The following is an 18,008-nucleotide window of genomic DNA, read 5'->3' on the forward strand; positions in this document are numbered from 1 at the left end:
TGCTCACCTACATTTTAATCAAGTCTCCACATTCACCCTGAAAATTTATAGCCCTCCCAAGTGCACCTTGGCCCTGGTCTGGAAGGGCACATTAAGGATAGCAGAAAATAATACAAGAAGTAACAGAATAGCCGTAACTGTGACCAATGCCTCTGACAGTCGGTCCCTTTTCCCTTGTTATTTAACCATGTCTCTTGGCCAATCCTTCTCAAGTGTCAAAGTCAGCTGATGTAGCTGTGTTCTACACTCTCAGGGCCTGTCCAAACTCTGCCAATGGTACTGATAATCAAAAAAATCATCTAAACTGGAACTCCCCTGGTGGTCCAGTGGTTGAGAGTCTGCCTGCCAATGCAGAAGACACGGGTTTGATCCTTGCTCCAGGAACTAGATCCCACATGTGTGTGGGCTAAGTCACTTCAGTTGTGTCTGACTGATCCTACATGTGTGTGTGCTAAGTCGCTTCAGTTGTGTCTGACTCTTTGTGATCCTTTGGACTGTAGACCGCCAGGTTCTTCTGTCCGTGGGATTCTCCAGGCAAGAATACTGGAGTGCGTTGCCACGCACTCCTCCAGGGGATCTTTCCGACCCAGGGATCAAACCTGCGGTTCTTACTTCTCCTGCATTGGCAGGTGTGATCTTCACCACTAGCACCACCTGGGAAGCCCTAGATCCCACAAGCCACAGGGCAAGTAGGCCTGTGTGCCACAACCGCTGAGCCTGTGCATCCGAGAGCTGGTGCTCCACAACCAGAGAAGGCGCCACAATGAGGAGCCTGTGCGTGGCAATTAGAGAGGAGCCCCTGTCTGCTGCAACTAGAGGAAAGCCCTTGTGCAGCAATGAAGACCCAGCGAAGCCAAAAATAAATAATTTTTTAAAAAGTAAAACAAAAAGCACATGAATTATCCAAGAAGTGAACCCAATCTCTAAGCCGCATTTATTGGTCAAAGCCTCTATTCCTTAGCCATTACAGGTTCTAGACTGGGACCAGAAGAGCCACAGGACAAGGATCATGGTGATCTTATTCACCGATGACCAATACCAATGTATCTATACCACCAGTGCCTGGCTCGGTGCCAGCTCAGGGAATATTCGTGCAATGAATGGACAAATAAATGAAAACAGCATGACTGATTGACTGAATAAACAGAGGGTTCATAAGCATACAGCACAACCTCCTGTCCTTCCACCACCCTCCCCAGCCCACCCCTAGATCCAAACCACCTGTTCTTTCCTTACCCGAGCGATCAGCTCCCCGACCATGCCCGTCCAGGTGCCATTGGCCTCGGGCACGCCGTACACGCCGTCCCCGACCAGACGGATCTTGTAGTTGAACCGGAGGATCTCTGCCAGCTCCTTAAGCATGTCCACACAGAAGCCCTCGTAGCGGTCGTTGCCTTCCATTTCCTGGTGATTCCCCTTCAGCATTAAATACGGGTTTTCCTGCAGCAAAACTGGGCAGCTGTCATTCTCATCTTAGCCCTGGCGTCTCAGCCACATGTGATGAAGGGACTGGGGGACGCAGGAGGTTGGGGAGAAGACGGGGTGGAGGAGGGAAGTGGCTTGGGTAACGGGACACTTTGGAGGTGGCAGTTACTTCCCTTTCCCGACTTCAAGGCATTTCTCTTACCAGGAACACGCAAGGGTTTCACTGCACAGGGGGTCCAGTGGAAGCCCCTCTACCTTGTTTAAGGTCATCATCTGACCCCATCTCCCATTTCATTCCATCCTTTTCCCCCCTTTCCTTTTGTTTATTCCACACAGACTGATCTCGGGGCATTACAAGATGCAAGGATGCTGATGACAGAACAGGTGAGGTTCTTAAATGCACTGTATGACCGCAACCCAAGGCAGAATGGGTCCAGCCGTGGGAGCTGGGAGAAGGGCTGGGTCTCTCAGGTGAAATGTCCAGGGAAGGTTCCATGGAGGAGGTGGGATGCAAGCTGGGCTCCGGAGGACGACAAAACACTGACAGATGGAAGTGGTGGTGGACAGAGGGCTGCATGGGCAGGGGAAAGGCAGGATCACGGACATAATCCCCAGTGAGATGGAGCTTGTCCCATTCAGCAGATGATGGAGGTGCCCTTGAATGGGAGCCTGGCTTGTGGGTAGGGGTGGGATGTGAGGATAAATTTAGAAAGATGAATTAGGGTCAGCATGGGCCTTGGATGCCAGGGCGAGGTACATCACACATATATAGTAGGGAAGTACTCACAGTTTTAAAGACTCAAGGACATGAGTGAAGAATATGACAAAGCGAGAGAAAGGGAAGGCCTGGGAGTGAGGACAGACCCTCTCCTGCTAGGAGATGCTGATTCCTGAGCTGTGCTTTGGCTCAGGTGGGTTTCAGAGCTGGACAGGACACAGAGAGGGTCAGGTAGATGCCAGGATGGGTGTGGGGCACAGAGGGAGGATCCTCAGACCCTTGGAGCCTGAGCAGGAGACTCAGGATGGTGTCACCGTGGCCGTGGATGGTTTGAAAAGGAAGAGGTTTGGGAACATGTTGAATTTGAGGTGCTGGTAGGCGATTCAGGAGCAAACATGTGACTGAATGTAGGAATATGGAGTGAGGGCAGGATAGGGGGCACAGATAGGGCAGCCTCTAGATAGAGGTGGTGGCTGAAGCTGCAGGATATGGGAGACCATGGAGGGGGAAGGACAGCAGAGGGATGAGACCTGATCCGGGTGGGGCAGGGCGTGGGTGAATGAAGGGCAGCCACAGAGCAGGACAAAGCAGAAGCAGCCAGAAAAGCCGACAATCAGGAAAACGTGGTCATGAAAGTCAAGGAGGTGGGGGTTTCAAGCAGAAGAAGGCAGGCATTCCCACCCAGAGAGGAAGCAGGGCTGTGAAAGGGCGACTGGGTCACGTGTCACTGGAGATGTTCGAAGGCAGGTTGGGGGTGTTGGGGGGAGGTGATGGCAGAAGCCTGCAGGGATGGGCCTGAATGAGAGGTGCACAGGCGAGGGCTGGGCTTGTTGGGAGCTTAGGAGATAAGGGCCAGCCGGCAGAGCCTTCTCCACCCAACCGCTCCCAGGCACGTCTCTCTCCAAACTTCAGTTCCCCTCTACCAGCAGTGGTGCCCACTGACCCCTTGATGGATGACCCCCTAAACTGGAGGGTAGTCCAAGGGCAGCAGGGTGTAGGTGAGGTGGTCTTAGGATGGGAGGGGCCAGAGAATGTGTGTAGGTAGAAAGGGAGGAAGCCCTAGAAAAGGCAAGATAGAGAAGGAAGAAAGAGAAGTGCAAGTCAGGTCAGTAAGGTCCCAGGACAGTGAGGGTCAAAGTGAACTTGAGTCCGGGAAGTGGGCCTGGGGGTAGGGTGGAGAGAGCACAGAAGCAGGTTCAGAGAGGAAGGAAGGAGGGCAGACGTAAGAACTGCACCAGAGTCGTGCTGGGGGCAGGAGGGAAGGCTTGGTTTCTCTGGAGAGGTTTGCTCAGGGGATATGATGGGGGTGACAGAGAGGAGCCTGGGGTTGCCCAGGTCCAGCTGAGTCAGGAGGCTGAACGCAGAGGGGCAGCTGGGAGCAGGACTTGGAAGGAGAGGTGGACTCAGAGACGGGCAGGAGGTGAGATGGCTGAGCATCACGGTGGAGACGATTCTAGAAGCCAAGAGAGGGAAGTGCTGAAGTGCTGGTTTGCTGAGCCCAGGTTGGAAGGGACCTCTGGGCTGGGGAAGACGGGGAGCCAGGCAGACCAGAGGTCATGAGGGGAGGAAGGGCAAGAGCAGTCTTGTGGATGTGAAGCAGAAGAGGGAAAGGTAGGAGGTTCTGAGCCAGGGGGAGGGACCTCTGAGTTGAAGGTGATGTGATTCTGGTTCACGATCAAGCGCACGGTCCTGTCAGTGAGACGCGGCCAGGCTCCCCGCCTTCCGTACAAGCCGTCTTTGGCTAAAGGGCTCTTCTCCGTCCTTCTGTTTAACCTAATGCAACACTGTCCTTGGGGTCCCATTGCCTCCTCGGCCGCCCGCCCACATTTCAGAATTCCTACTGTGCTCCCAGCCAGGGTCCCACACACACACCCTCTATCCCCCTACACCTGCTGCCTCCCAGGCAGAATGTATGTGCGCCTGGGAGTGACTCCTCCTGCTGTCCCCACCTGGCTCCAGTGTTCAGCCCCGCGGACGGTGTGGGTGAAAAGTGCTGAAGTGGCCTCACCGCCAGATCACAGCTGGGGGGTTTCCATGTCTGGGTTGGAAGGCAACCTCCTAAGGTATCTTTAATGACCCCAAGGAGTGTCACAAAATTCTTCTCCCTGAGCCCTCTTAAGTTAATTTAAAATACACTGGCATATTTAGAGTGAATAAACACAAAGCCAATGCTAGAGAGAGGAGTCACAGGCATTTTGGAAAGTGTGGGGGCTGAGTGCTGGCCTGGAGCCCTGTCCTGGCAGGGGCGTTGGGAGAATGGAAGATAGTGATGTGGGCAAAAAGCTTAACCCGGGTTCTGACTCAAGGTGGGGTATTTGCTGCAGCTAACCCGGTGTATTCCTCTGGAGGAAGGCATGGCAACTCGCTCCAGTATTCTTGCCTGGAGAATCCCCATGGACAGAGGAGCCTGGCAGGCCACAGTCCATGGGATCACAAAGAGTTGGATACGACTCAGCGACTAAACAACAACAGCAACAATTCTGTGTATTAGCTGGTGTTAACCAATAAATCACAAGTCCCAACTGCACCCTGTCAGGAGCAGGACACAACAGGGCTATGCGCTGAGTTTTAAGGGATAAATGAGAAGGCGAGGGTGGGATGTTCTCAGAGAATAGCATCGAAACAAGTATACTATCAAGGGTGAATGGATGCATGAGACAAGTGCTCGGGGCTGGTGCACTGGGAAGACCCAGAGGGATGGGATGGGGAGGGAGCTGGGAGGGGGGTTCAGGATGGGGAACACATGTAAATCCATGGCTGATTCATGTCAATGTATGGCAAAAACCACTACAATATTGTAAAGTAATTAGCCTCCAACTAATAAAAATAAATAGAAAAAAAAAGTAGAAAAGGTAGAAAAATGGGTATTCAATGCAGTGGTAACTCAAATACTATTATTAACATTTGTGTGTTAACTTTAGATGACTTTTCCCCCACATCTGTTCATATTTCTCTGAAATCTGGTTTCAGCTCCTAAATAACAGTCCTCAACTCTGAAAGATATTGTTTCCAAATTTTGTATATTTTAACCAATCTGTAATGAAGATCTTTGTATATTAAAAAAAAAAGGGATAAATGATTCGGGATGACCATTTGCCAAGGATCTCTCCCAGATGGTCACCGGGCTGGGGCATGCTTGAGGATGGGCAGCAGGGCACAGGCTCAGGACGTCTTTCAGAGGCAGAGAAGGTCCCAGCAGTCTTGCTGTGTGCCGTTCCCTTCAGCCAGGACTGTGGCTCAGTGTTGTCCCAGCTCAGCCAGGCATGCCCAGATCAGGGGGTCTATGTGACACCATCACCCCCTCATCCTGCTGACGTTTTCACATTGCTTTGGATGAGCTAAGGTTGAGCTGAGATGGGGGCTGGCAAAAACTCTGTGAGCTGGAATTGCCTCTCCATCCTTTGCTGTGACTATTCCCTCTGCCTGGAGTATTCCTCCCAGACTGCCACGTGTCACTTCACCCCCGTCAGGTCTCTGCTCAGATCTGCCCTTCTCAGTGAGGCCAGCACCCCACTCCCCTTTCCCGGCTCTGTCTACACCCAAGCACCCAGAACTGCGCCCAGCATACAGGCGTGCCCCCAAATACTCGGTGAAGGAATGGAAGTATTCAGTGACCCCTGTCTCGTACCATGTGAAGGGAAGACCCATTAGTTGGCATTCAAGTCCCTAAGCATTGTGGACCCAACCCACTTTGCCAGCCTCAGGCCTTCCCTCTCTACCTATGCCCGTGTCCTAGCAACCTGCCCTTTCTTGCGTTTCCTGAGTGCCCAACAAGGCTCTCCTTCGTCCACTTCTCCCTCCTTATCTCTCACTGTCTTTTGAGGCCCATCCTCACGGTCCCTCTTCTTGGAAGGCTTTGCTGACCTCCCCAGTGGGATGGGACCTCTCCCTCTTCAAACCCTGCAGTACTAGACACGAGCTTATTTCCTGGCTTTTTTCCTGCTCTGCTCACAGTAGATCAGTTATTCCAGTCCAGGGCTCCTGGGCCCCTGGAGTTTATGAACATAGTGATGGAGGTCCCTGAACTCTTTCGCATTATCTTGAAAGCCTAATCTTTCAAAAGATGGTCTTTTCTTAACAGACACATTTCCAGACTTTGCACAGTTAGCTACGATAAGGCTGAACAGACTCACTAATGGTTGGGTCTGTTTGGAGCTGGAATTACATCAGTGCAGCCACACTGGTTATCTCTTGCTGATAAGACGCTGGGCCAGACAGGGAAGTAGGCTTTTGATTAGTTAAAAGGGGGTGGAGGAAGGGGGAAAACTCATTATTACTTAAAATATGCAGTTGGTTTAATTGACAAATCTTTAAAAATATGATGTCCTTGGAGGTGGGGGGAGGGGAGAAGAAAACGACTTTGGCCATGAATGCACTTGACTCGTGCCATCTACTAAATTACAGCCTCTTTGAGGACACAGACTGAGTCTTCCTCATCTTCGTGTCCCCAGGAATGAGCACAGTGCCTGACACACAGCAGGAAGGGCTGGGTAATCATCGAAGAGAATTGAATCAAATAAAAAAGGCAGATGGTCCCTTTCTCTGTAGATTGAGAACTTTCCTTTGATCATTTGGAAATGAAGAAATTGCAGGCCATAAAACCCCACCGAGTTCAGGTGTCCACTGGCAGGGGTGCAACTTGTACACGTAAGCACCAAGCAGGCTGCCGCGAGAGGGCAGGGTCACGCTGGCGGACTTCTCCCACCTGTGACTAAAGGTGCCGTGCCCTTGGCCGTGCACAGATGCCCCGGGTGTTGGGGTGCCCCCATTAGAGACATCCACAAACTGCCGTCTCGCCACCCCATCCCGCTTCCCCAGCTGCCTTGGAACTCATCAGATATCATTTCCATATGAAGCAGCAACTTGAGTTTAATTACACTGTCATAAATTGGCCTCGGCGCTGTGATTAGAGCTCCCATCTTCTGTTCCTGGGGAGGCTGCAAGGAGGAGGAGGCACCCCGGGGAGCAGCAGCTGGGAAGCCCTGGGGCACCCGCTTACCAGGATGGTGGTGACGACCAGGGTGGTGTTGAAGAGGCTGTCAGAGATGTTGGAGGCGTACAGGCGGCTGTCCATGCTGAGGCCATCTGCCACATGCCACTGGCCAATCTGAGGAGACCAAGGAGAGAGGCTGGGAAGGGCTGGGGGGAGGTGGAGGCTGGGGAGCTGGGGTGCTGAGGTCCCCCAAGCTGGGGGAGTTGAGAGGCCAGTCCCCTGCCTCTGGCGGGGCTACGGTTAAGTCACAGAAGGAGGGAGCCATTCAGAGTATGGAGCAGAGGGGCTGAACTGGGACGGGGCTACTAGAGTCAGGGGGTCAGGGAAGGGTAGGGAGACTGTGAAGGAAGGCAAGACTTAAGGGACAGGTGGAGAGGAAAATGGGAAAAGAAATCAGGGATGGAGGTGACCTAAGTGGGAAGGAAATCCAAAAAAGAGGAGATATAGGTACACACATGTACACGTGGCTGATTCACTTGGCTGCACACCAGAAACAAACTCAATATCGTAAAGCAACTAAAGTCCTATAAAAATTACGAACAGAAAAAAAAAGTCAGGAACTGGATGCAGTTCAGGGCTGCTCTCTCACCCAGAAGGGTGGGGAGCCGGGGGAACTGCATTAACCGGAGGCAGGGCTGAGCCGCGCAGCTCTTTGGCTCCCGCCTGCCTTCAGGAAGCCTCATCATCTAAGTAAGAACCAGCATGGCAACCACGTGGCATTTACTCAGCTCTTCACTAAGTGCCCGCTGAATGGTTCAATGGATGCCTGAACCATAAGAAGGAAGATCCAGGCTCTAGTTTTGGTGGAGTCACTTGCTGACTGTGAGAACCTTGGCAGGTGACTTGAATCTTTCCGAGGCTCCGTTTCCCCAGCTCTAAATGGAGGTGGCAATGTTTGCCCTGCCTTCTCAGAACAAATGAAAATCACGCATATGGCAGTTCAATGTTACGTTATTCAGCCAGACCCAGGACCTCAGATCTCAAATACATCACCCCAGAAGTGACTGAACTTCTCTGAACACATTTCCTCATCTGTAAAATGGGAATAATACAAATTTCATGGGGTCATGGTGAGAACGGATTTAAGCTGAAACTTAATACCTGCTAGTTTCCCTCTTCTTCATTGTCTTGACTAGAGAGGGGGAAAAAAATCCACAACTCAGTTCCACCAGTTCCATTTAGTTCCACTTTCTAAGAAAGTCACCTAAATCGAAATTCAACATCATTAGGTTTTTAGAGAGTTTGTTTGTTTTCCCAGTGGAACCCTTTTATAGCTATACATATGTGTGTGTGCTACTAGTATCTTTCTACTAGCTGGATCCCCTGGCAAACCATTTCTGTTGCTGGGTGTTGGAGGTGGGCAGACAGGAGAGTCGGCTGGCAGCTGGCTGGAAACCCAATGAAATGCACACATCCGCCTTTGCCAGGCATCTCCAGGCACCAGCAGCAGCTTCCCTGGAAAATTCTCACAGGTTCCATGGATGCTACATGGCTCCACCCACCAGAGCTGGTCTCTGAATTTCTCTTGTGGAAGCTCCAACCACAGTTAAGACTTGTCTCACCTTTGGCTCTGGACCCAACCCCAGAAGGCTGACAGTCACAGAGAGCAGGAACCACCTCTCTGACATCGCGGTCTGGAGCTTAAAGAGGGGAGGCCCAGGCTGGAAGCCTCCAGTTCCAGCAAGAGCACTGATGCTCTCTACAAATATGCTTTTCATCTGTCAAAGGAGAGATGGGGGCTTCCCTGGTGGTCCAGTGGTTAAGAATCTGCCTTGCAATATGGGGAACACCGGTTCAATCCCTGGTCCTGGAAGACCCCACATGCTGTGGGGCAACTAAGCCCTTGAGACACAACTACTGAGCCTACAAGCTGCAACGACTGAGCCCATGTGCAGCAACTACTGAAGCCTGTGCACCAAGAGCCTGTCCTCTGCAGTGAGAGAAGCCACCACAATGGGAAGCCCACACGCCATAACCAAGAATAGCCCCCGACCGCTGCAACTAGAGAAATTCCATTTGGAGCAACAAAGACCCAGCACAACCAGAAATAAATATACAAATAAACAAAAGAGAAAAAAACCTTTTTTTTAAAAAAAGGTGACCAAAAACCCCTCTACAAGCTTCAGCAAGGATGCCACTGGTGTCTCCACCTCTGCAAAGGCAGATAGGTACTGCACGAGTTCCTGTTCATTTTAGTTTACAAGCAGCGTCTCCTGCATATCCACACGGGAAGCCCCATCTAGATAAAGAAACTGAGGCCAAGATAAAAGAGCCCACCCAACAACTCGCCTGAAGTAACCTCGCCATCAGCTGAGACACCTGAGCTTTAACCCCTGTGCTCTTAGCCCCAGATCGCCTCGCCAAGGATGCCCTCGTGGCCTCCTGTCTGGCTCTTCCAGAGTCCTACCTTCTGTTTACATGTCCATCACCCCCGCTAGTCTGTGGGGGAGGGGCGGGCTTGTTCAGGCTCACCTCCCAGTTCCCTGCACGGGGATGGGTACTTAGAAGCAGAGGAAAGCATCATCTCACGCAGGCTGGGTGTTTCTGTCGGTGAGGCAAGAGCAGGAGGCAGGCGAGCCTCCTCTGGCTCCCTGGAGTGCCCCCTGGAGGGATCAGCCAGGTCAGGGTACAGCCTGAGCTCCCTGGCCCCCACTCGTCTCTCTGTTGGGGGGGATGAGGGATGAGCCACAAGATTTTCAAGTGAAGGGGGAAAGGGAAGAAGAGTTACCAGACACCTCATGTGCTGCATGGGCTCTGTCAGCTGTTTGAATTTTCCTAGCAACCCTGTGGAATAGTGACCATGTGTTCATTTGATTTACAAGGAAACTAGAGCACAGAGGTTTAACGATCTGCCGAAGGTGGTGGCTCAGTGGTTAATAACTTGCTAGCCGATGTAGGAGATGTGGGTTCAATCCCTGGGTCAGATGATCCCCTGAAGAAGGACATGGCAAGGCACTCCAGTATTCTTGCCTGGAAAATCCCATGGATAGAGGAGCCTGGTGGGCTATAGTCCATGGGGTTGCAAACAGTCAGACACAAGTTAGCGACTAAACAAAAACAAAGTCAATTAGTTAGCAGGTGATGCACGATCTTGAACCCAGAGCTGTCTGACTCCTGAATCCAAGACCTTTCCCGTGTCCACTGCTGTCTCTGGGGTGGGGATGCTTATGTGTCCTCTATGTAAGCAGCCTGGCCAACCAGAGGAAAGGCTAAAAGGAGCCTCAGCCATATAGCCAGAACCCAGGACACAGCTTTTTTCTCTCCTGGGTTTTTATATCCACAAAAGCAAGTGAAATGAGTCTGCTTCCCTATCTTCAAGATGGCTAGAACTGGCTCCTGGTGATCTCTTAGGATCAGAAGGGCCAGATTTGAACAGAAAGACCTAATAAACAATAAGTCCAGATGTCAGCATCTGGATATTTGGGACAGGACTGAACTTCTCAGAGTCCTGTCCCCCAAGCATGCACTTCACACAGACAGGACTAGCAAGGCTTCACCCCCTACCAGTTCCGCACCCTCACTGTTCTCAGGGGACCCAGTTCTCACTAACCGCCTGCCCCAGCCCCAAACTCCCTGTCTGATCCAAGTCACAAGATAGGTTGGCATATAACCTAGGGATATAAATGATTTACCCAGAGCCAGATCTGACAGCCTGAGCCATGTCCCCTGACACCCCCCACTTCTGGGGACATGGCGAGATGAATTATCCCCCAAGCTCCAGTCAGGAAATGAATCCCCCCTCCCCAACACTCCCATTAGCCCCCAAGAAATTAATAAACTCATCAGATCCAACAAAGCGGCTTGGCAGCTACTACCCAGAGCAATCTAATTGCAGAAAGGCAGTGGGAGGGAGGGCGAGAGGCAGAGCCAGGCGCCCTGGGATACAGGCTAATTGCCCCACCCACTGGGCACCTTCCATGCCACACACTTGCCAGGGGTGGGCAGGAGCTCCAGCTCTCATCACTGACAATCTGCGGCTCTGCCTCCAGCCAAACTCCCTGCTCCACCCGACTGACACCTGCCCCAAACCTCCTGCAGGAACAGCTGCTTCGTAAGCCTCTTCCACATGTCCACATGTGCCAGCTTGATTATGCTGCAAATAATGACTTTCTGGGGACTTCTCTTTGCGCTTTCTCTCTCCCACTTGCTCTACTTTCCCACTAGAGACCCCGGGAGTTGCAGGGAAGGGAGGAAAGGGTTTGGACTTGGACACCACCACTGTAAACCTATACAGCACCTTCAGGCAGGTAGGAAAATGACATCCCCCTGGGCCGATGTAGTCCAGCAGGTGCGCAGCTGGGCATGCTGATTCCAGCCTCCACTCACCACTGAGCATCCCACAGTCTGCACTATGCATCAACAGCCCCAGTGTTAGAGGACCTGAGTTGAACTTGACTTCTCTGCTTCTGAGCTGTATGACCCTGGGTGAGTTACTTAATCCCTCTGAGCTTGTTTCCCTCATCAATAAAATGGGTGTTAAAATAGCAGTGATTACCTCCTAACAGTTTGTAAGTAGATTAAATGAGATAATATATGTGCAGAGTGCTAGGTAAGCATTCATTTAATTTGTAATGTCATCATTTGAGACAGAAGGTGGGATCTCTTCTGTGTCCCACACTTGGCACTGTAGACTTTGGGTTATGAGATTAGACCAGGGTCTCCCTGGTGGCTCAGATGGTAAAGAATCTGCCTGCAATACAGGAGACCGGGGTTTGATCCCTGGATCGGGAATATCCCCTGGAGGAGGGCATGGCAGCACACTCCAGTATTCTTGCCTGGAGAATCCCATGAACAGAGGAGCCTGGCAGGCTGCAGGGGGCATGTGTTCGATCCCTGGTCAGGGAACCAGATCCTGCATACTGCAACTAAGACCTGGCAGAGCCAGATAAATAAATAAAGGTCTTATTTGTCCATTTCATTGATGTAAACACTCCCCTCTGAGACTGATTTCAAGCTACCAATATGTAATCATGGGACACTGAGTTGGGAAGAAAAGTGTATAAGTGGGGAGAGGGGAGCTCTGACTAGCTGGTTCTAGGACATCACTGGTGCCACCAGGCTCACCGGTCCTGGGATGGGTACCCATTTATGTCTACAAATCTCATTGTCACCCTACTTATGAGTGAGGAAAGTGACCTCTGCATAAGGTAATAATTTACCTGAATCCCAGAGCTGAGATGTGGAAAAAAACCAGGACTCAAAATAAGGCCAATGTGCTGCTTTATTAAGATCATGATATTTTAAAAATAATTATATCCCTTCTCACTACTGATTCTATGCTCTTTGAAGGAACTAGAAGTACTTCACCAAATATGAAAATTGGTAGGATATGGGGTATCATGGGATATTATGGGATATCCCAAAATACGATATGGGATGTGTTCGCACGTGCACAGAAAGTATCATTTACCCAATTTCCCCAAAGGACAAAGAATCCATATAAATTAATAATAATCTTGCTCCTTTAAGCACTAGAATTGGGGGGGGTGGTTAATTATTTATCTGAAAGTATTATTTCCCAAAATTCTTTCCAAGGGAAATATATTAATACTTTCTGCTGTCCTCTTAAACAGAGTACATGTCTTTACCTTAATGCAGTGTCATCCTTTTGAAGGCAATTATTACCCTCTTCTGTGATATAGCACTGCTTATCGGTTTCTGAAATGTGGTGGCCTCTCACCCTCATTTCTGTTTTCATAAGTTAATTTGTCTGCTTTTCACAGTATCTCTTTTCTCATGGTGAACTGTCATTTCTGACTGCTATCAGGATAGCTGTCTCGAAGAGGCTCTGTCCTTCCAGCAGCTGTGTTTAAGATCCCTGGCTGAGCAACCGGGGGACCAAGCTTGAAAAAACTGCTGTAGGAAAAGCAGAGATAAGGTCTGATGGGGCCTAGGGCTTTCAGCGAACAGACTCTGTGACACTGATAAGGGCAACCCACAGTCCCTCAGAGAGGCGACTGCCGTACACTTGAACGAGTGTCAGAGACCTGCTTTTGGTCCGCTGCATGACCCCGGGTCAGGGTAAGCAAGCTGGTCATGCCCTCAGCAAAGCATCATGGGAAATGCTTGTCCAGGAGCCCTGACCCCAGGTGTCCCCTGATGCTTTCTGAAAGCACTGGTGGTGGAGTCTGGAGATCTGCATTAGCATCCGGCACCGGGACCACAGGGCAAGTCACTTAATTTCTCCAAGTCTCATACTTCCCAGCTTCCACCCTCATCCAAGCTCCCAATGAACTTGGCTGGGACTGGGAACCTCCAGGACCTCTGCTTGTTCTGTAGGACACTCAGCAGCAGCCAGCCAACTCTACAAAGCCTCAACTATGGTCACACTGGCCCCTGCTGAGACCCTTCCACTCTTCTTCCACTTTGAATTAAGGATAAAGACCAGAGTCCTTAAGACCAAGCCCTTCAAAACCCATCAGGCCCTGCAAAGCCTCGCCTCTGCCCACCCTCCACATTCATCTCATACCCTCTTTCCCGGCCTTATCTGAGCTCCAGGCAAACCTTCAAGTGCAAAAAGCTTCTCCCCGTCAGGGTCTCTGGTGCCCTCCATTCCCTCTCTGGGAGTCTCCTTGCTGCCCGACCCCCTGCCCGCAGCCCCATTTCAGCTAGTTCAGGGGTTGGCAGACCACAGATGCTGCCTGTTTTTGGAACACAGTCACACCCATTCATTGATGTACCGTCTGTGACGACATTCATCTACAACAGTAAAGCTGTAAAGTCTAAATTTTTACCCTCTGGGCCTGTTTACAAGAGAAGTTTTTCAAACTTTGATCTAGTTTATATCTGTTAACCCCTCGGGCCTCAATTTTTCACTCACTACCTCTAGGAAGGCTTTCTTTTAACTCCCAAAGTCAAACTTCTCCCAGAACCACATTCTTTTCCTTTAGAGCATCTGTCTCAGGCTGTCATTACACGTTTATTAATGAGCCCATCACTCACTGCTTGTCTCTCTCCCTGATCCGCTCTCAGTCTTGCCCAGAGAAGCCACACGCCTCCAGCTCCCAAGCCCTCCTGCTCCCTCCCACCTAGAATCACTAGAGGCTGTCATTTTGCAGCTTTGTTCTCTCCCCAATACATAAAAAAGGGATTCATTTTTAAAGCCCTGAAGGGTTTCCTCACAACTGTACCTGCCTCCATGAGTATGCACATGGCTCTGTAACATTTAACATTTTGTGTACATTTAGATGATTGTTCTTTGCACTCAGCACTGCAAGGATCCAGTTTCTAGGCAGGTTGACATAGCTTCAAGGCTGGGCAAGTTCTTCTGCTCCAGAGTCAAGAGTTTGCAAACACTTACTGATCACCTTTGCACACTGGGCAATCAGCCCTCTGATTTAATTACACAAATTCCTTTGATTCTGCATAACAACTGTTACCATTCCCATCTGAGAAATGTAGGCACTTCAGACAAGTTTTTGTTGAAAGATGAGTGAATGAAATAAATGAATACATTTGGCTGAATGAATGAATGAAACTGAGACTCAGAGACATCAAACTTGCTGAGGATCACAGTTAATATGGGATGAAACTGGAATTAAAACTTGGGTTCTTTTTACTGCTCTACCATCTGGTTGGGTTAGGACAGGTGCAGGCTACCCTGACCTTAAGTCCTGGGCCTTGCCACACACCTTTCATCACTGTCAACTTGTTCTTTGGAGATTACAGCCCTGAAGGGATTCTGTGCCAGAGTCCACAGAGTGGACTTGGTCAAGAGTGATCTTGACCAAGGTACAGGGTAGTTTCTCAGGGACTGAGCATAGGAGGTCACGAGAGGACGGCTCCAGAAGACCTACATTTTCTTAACTCCTCTGCCATGCATAAGCTGTGTGACCTTGAGCAAGTCACTTAACCTCTCTGAATCTTCCTTAGCTGCAAAATGGAAATAAATGAATCGGCTTACCCATAGTACAGCAATACTGTCTCCAGTCAACCGAGCTGTGTGTGTCACGGCTTTTGTGCATGCTCAGTCAGTCATGTCCAATTCTTTGCAAGCCCATGGACTGTAGCCCACCAGACTCCTCTGTACATGGAATTTTTCCAGCAAGAATACTGGAGTGGGTTGTTAATTCTTACCGCAGGGGATTTTCTCGATCCAAGGATTGAACCTTCGTCTTCTGTGTCTCCTGAATCGGCAGATGGATTCTTTACCACTGCCCCACCTGGGAAGCCATGATGGCTTTTGATGAGTGATAATAAGCCATGGGAACTTAATAGCACTACTGTCTGTCTGGTAGAAATGCAGCTGACCAGAAGTCAAGTTCTACCCTGTCGTGTGCTATGTGGCCCTGGGAAGTCAATTTTGCTACTTATAAGATAAGGCCCTTCTCCTCTTACTGGGATGATATAAGGCAATCACAGCAGTGACAAAAGTTTAAAGCCCTATCCAAACATAAGCTCTTTCTTCCAGATCCTTGTTTTCTAGGGCCATCCAAGGTTGAATGTCATAACAAATGATTCACCTTTTTAACCTCAGTTTCAGGGTTCAAAGTTGAAGTTTTCACTAGGAAGAATACATAAAAATGTATTAGTGTCTCCTTGAGTACAGAGAACTAATTTCAACATACAGGCAGTAAAAGTGATGGTCTGATGTGAACCACTAAGGCTAGGAATTGAGAGTCAGTTATAGTTGGGAGTGTCTATAGTATAGGTCTGTGCCTTGATATATGACCAGTTAAAAGATTTGTAATGGAAGCCTCCATGGTGAACCCCTGGCATGAAGAAGCAAAATGTTTACCGAATTTAAATCCACTATCTCCAGTCATAAAACTTCAGTTCACATGGGAGACTAGATCAGAGGTCCCTTGCCTGAGCAGGGTGATCTGGGGAACAAAGGGAGTTATTGATGTTGGCTGAAGATCTTGTTCTCCCAGCCAAAATATTCTTTTAGCACAAAATATGCGCTTACATGCAAAATACTGTAAAAACCCAGGATCAAAGGACAACAATTGCAAATGGCAAAGGTAAAAGATCAAAAACAATCCTGAGGAAATATGGGAAGACTTCATATCAAATGAGCTCTTTCTGGGCTGATTAAGCCTTCAGCTGAGTTGGTCTAAGGCTGTGTTTTGTTCCACTGTGGCTGCTACCCATTAGTAGGTTAGGAAATCAATTTAGTGGGTCAAGACCTGCATTTTAAAAATGAAATATATATCCAGAACAGAGCAGAGTGCAACCCACACAGCATGGGCACCTACTGTTTCATAAGCTTTAGCTTCAATTATGTGGGGATGGGTGTTAATGTATGTCCTGGATTTGCAACCAAAATGCAAGTGATGCTCAAAAAGGACAAAAGGGCCTGGCACAGGGGATTCAGACACTTTGCCTGTTCACTGCTCTATAGTCAGCCCCTAGCAGAGTACCTGGAACACAACTGATGCTCAATAAAACACACTTTTGGCAATAATGAACTCCTATCCTAGTCACTTTTAACTGCAGGACTATGAAAATTATGCAAGCTGATACTTTTGAGCATGTTGTTGTTTAGTCACTAAGTTGTGTCCGCCTCTTTTGCAACCCCATGGACTGCAGCCAGGATCCTCTGTCCATAAGATTTCCCAGGCAAGACTACTGGAGTGGGTTGCCATTTCCTTTTCCCGGGTATCTTCCCAACCCGGGGGTTGAACCCACATCTCCTGCATTGGCAGGTGTGTTCTTTACCACTGAGTCACCAGGGAAGCCCTTGGAGCATGTGCTGAATGCTACATATGGGACTAAATGCTTTACATTTGTTATTTAATCTTCCCAACTACACTATATGGAAGGTACTACTATCATCCGATTTTACAGATTAGAAAACAGATGTTCGAAGAGGTTAGGTTTCTTGCCCAAAGTTCCATAGTTGACGCAGATTTAAACCAGGCAGGTCTACTCCGCTGTGCTGCCCCCAATATATTAATTTTCCTGCACTGCAGATGTGTAGCTAAACATTTGGAAAACCTTTTCATTGTTATTCCTTATCGATTGGTATTTGTTGTAAGGTTTTCCTGCCTGAGAGTCTACATTCCTGGGGTCAGCCTTTGCTTTTCCTTGCCTCTGGTTCTGACTTAATTTATGAGAGGATAGTTAAATAAAGCTTGAGGAAGGGGACAGAGGGGTTCATGGAAAAAGTAAAGCATCAGGAAATCTGGCTTCCTGACATGGTTCTCCCATCAACTGGCTCTGGTCTCTGAATCCCACACATGACCGCTAGTACTGGGAACCCTTGTTTGGGCTCACCAGAGCCCCCTTCCTCTGTGGATGCCCAGCCAGCCAGCAACCTTCCGTCTGAATGTCACCCCCTTGGGCAGATCCTTCCCAACCTCTCATTCACCATCACAGAGACTCAGGCATGAAGCTCTGAACTTCTCCTTTATAGCGCTCATTGTTTAATTATTTAGATAATTATTTATTTTGTATGATTATTTAGGTAATTATTTGTTTCAAGTCTATTTCCTGCACTACAAAATCCATTCTATGACTAATGGGACTCTGTTTTATTCCCCGCACATCCCCAATGCCCAGCGTGGAATCAGCACTTAGTAAATATTTGACAATTGCATTAATAAATTCCTCTTTGGAGCTCCAGCTCCCAGGACAGCACCTGGGTGCTCAATAAATGTGTGTCAAATTGAATTATGAAATTTCCTTGGGAAAGTCCCTTCTTTTTAGTCTTTAGTCATCTTACTTATAAAAGAAGACTCTAGTCTAGCCCCTTCCAGCTCAAACATGAATTCCTGAAAGTTCCAGGTAGGTGTATAATGCAGCATAGTTTTTCAAAGGGCTTTGGGGGAACGCCAGGAATAGACAGTCCTAAGAGGTACAACATAAAGAGGCCTGGAAAGATGATTGTAGAAGGGCACTGGAAGCCTGGCTGCCCAGGTATGAAAATAA

General features: G+C 49.2%; 1 protein-coding gene across 6 annotated transcripts in view; it reads right to left on the reverse strand.

Annotated features, from left to right (window-relative positions):
• The window catches only part of GRIK4 (glutamate ionotropic receptor kainate type subunit 4), a 491,778-nt gene that overhangs the window by 83,485 nt on the left and 390,285 nt on the right, over window positions 1-18,008 (reverse strand). For all 6 annotated transcript variants that reach the window (XM_070473470.1, XM_070473471.1, XM_070473469.1 and 3 more), the window contains 2 exons: window positions 7,143-7,250; window positions 1,237-1,440 (listed from right to left, as the gene is read on the reverse strand). In XM_070473470.1, coding sequence (XP_070329571.1) covers window positions 1,237-1,440; window positions 7,143-7,250 — 312 coding nt within the window. The remainder of the gene's footprint in view (window positions 1-1,236; window positions 1,441-7,142; window positions 7,251-18,008) is intronic.

This window comes from Odocoileus virginianus, chromosome 10 (genome assembly GCF_023699985.2).
Source record: "Odocoileus virginianus isolate 20LAN1187 ecotype Illinois chromosome 10, Ovbor_1.2, whole genome shotgun sequence".
NCBI lineage: Eukaryota > Metazoa > Chordata > Mammalia > Artiodactyla > Cervidae > Odocoileus > Odocoileus virginianus.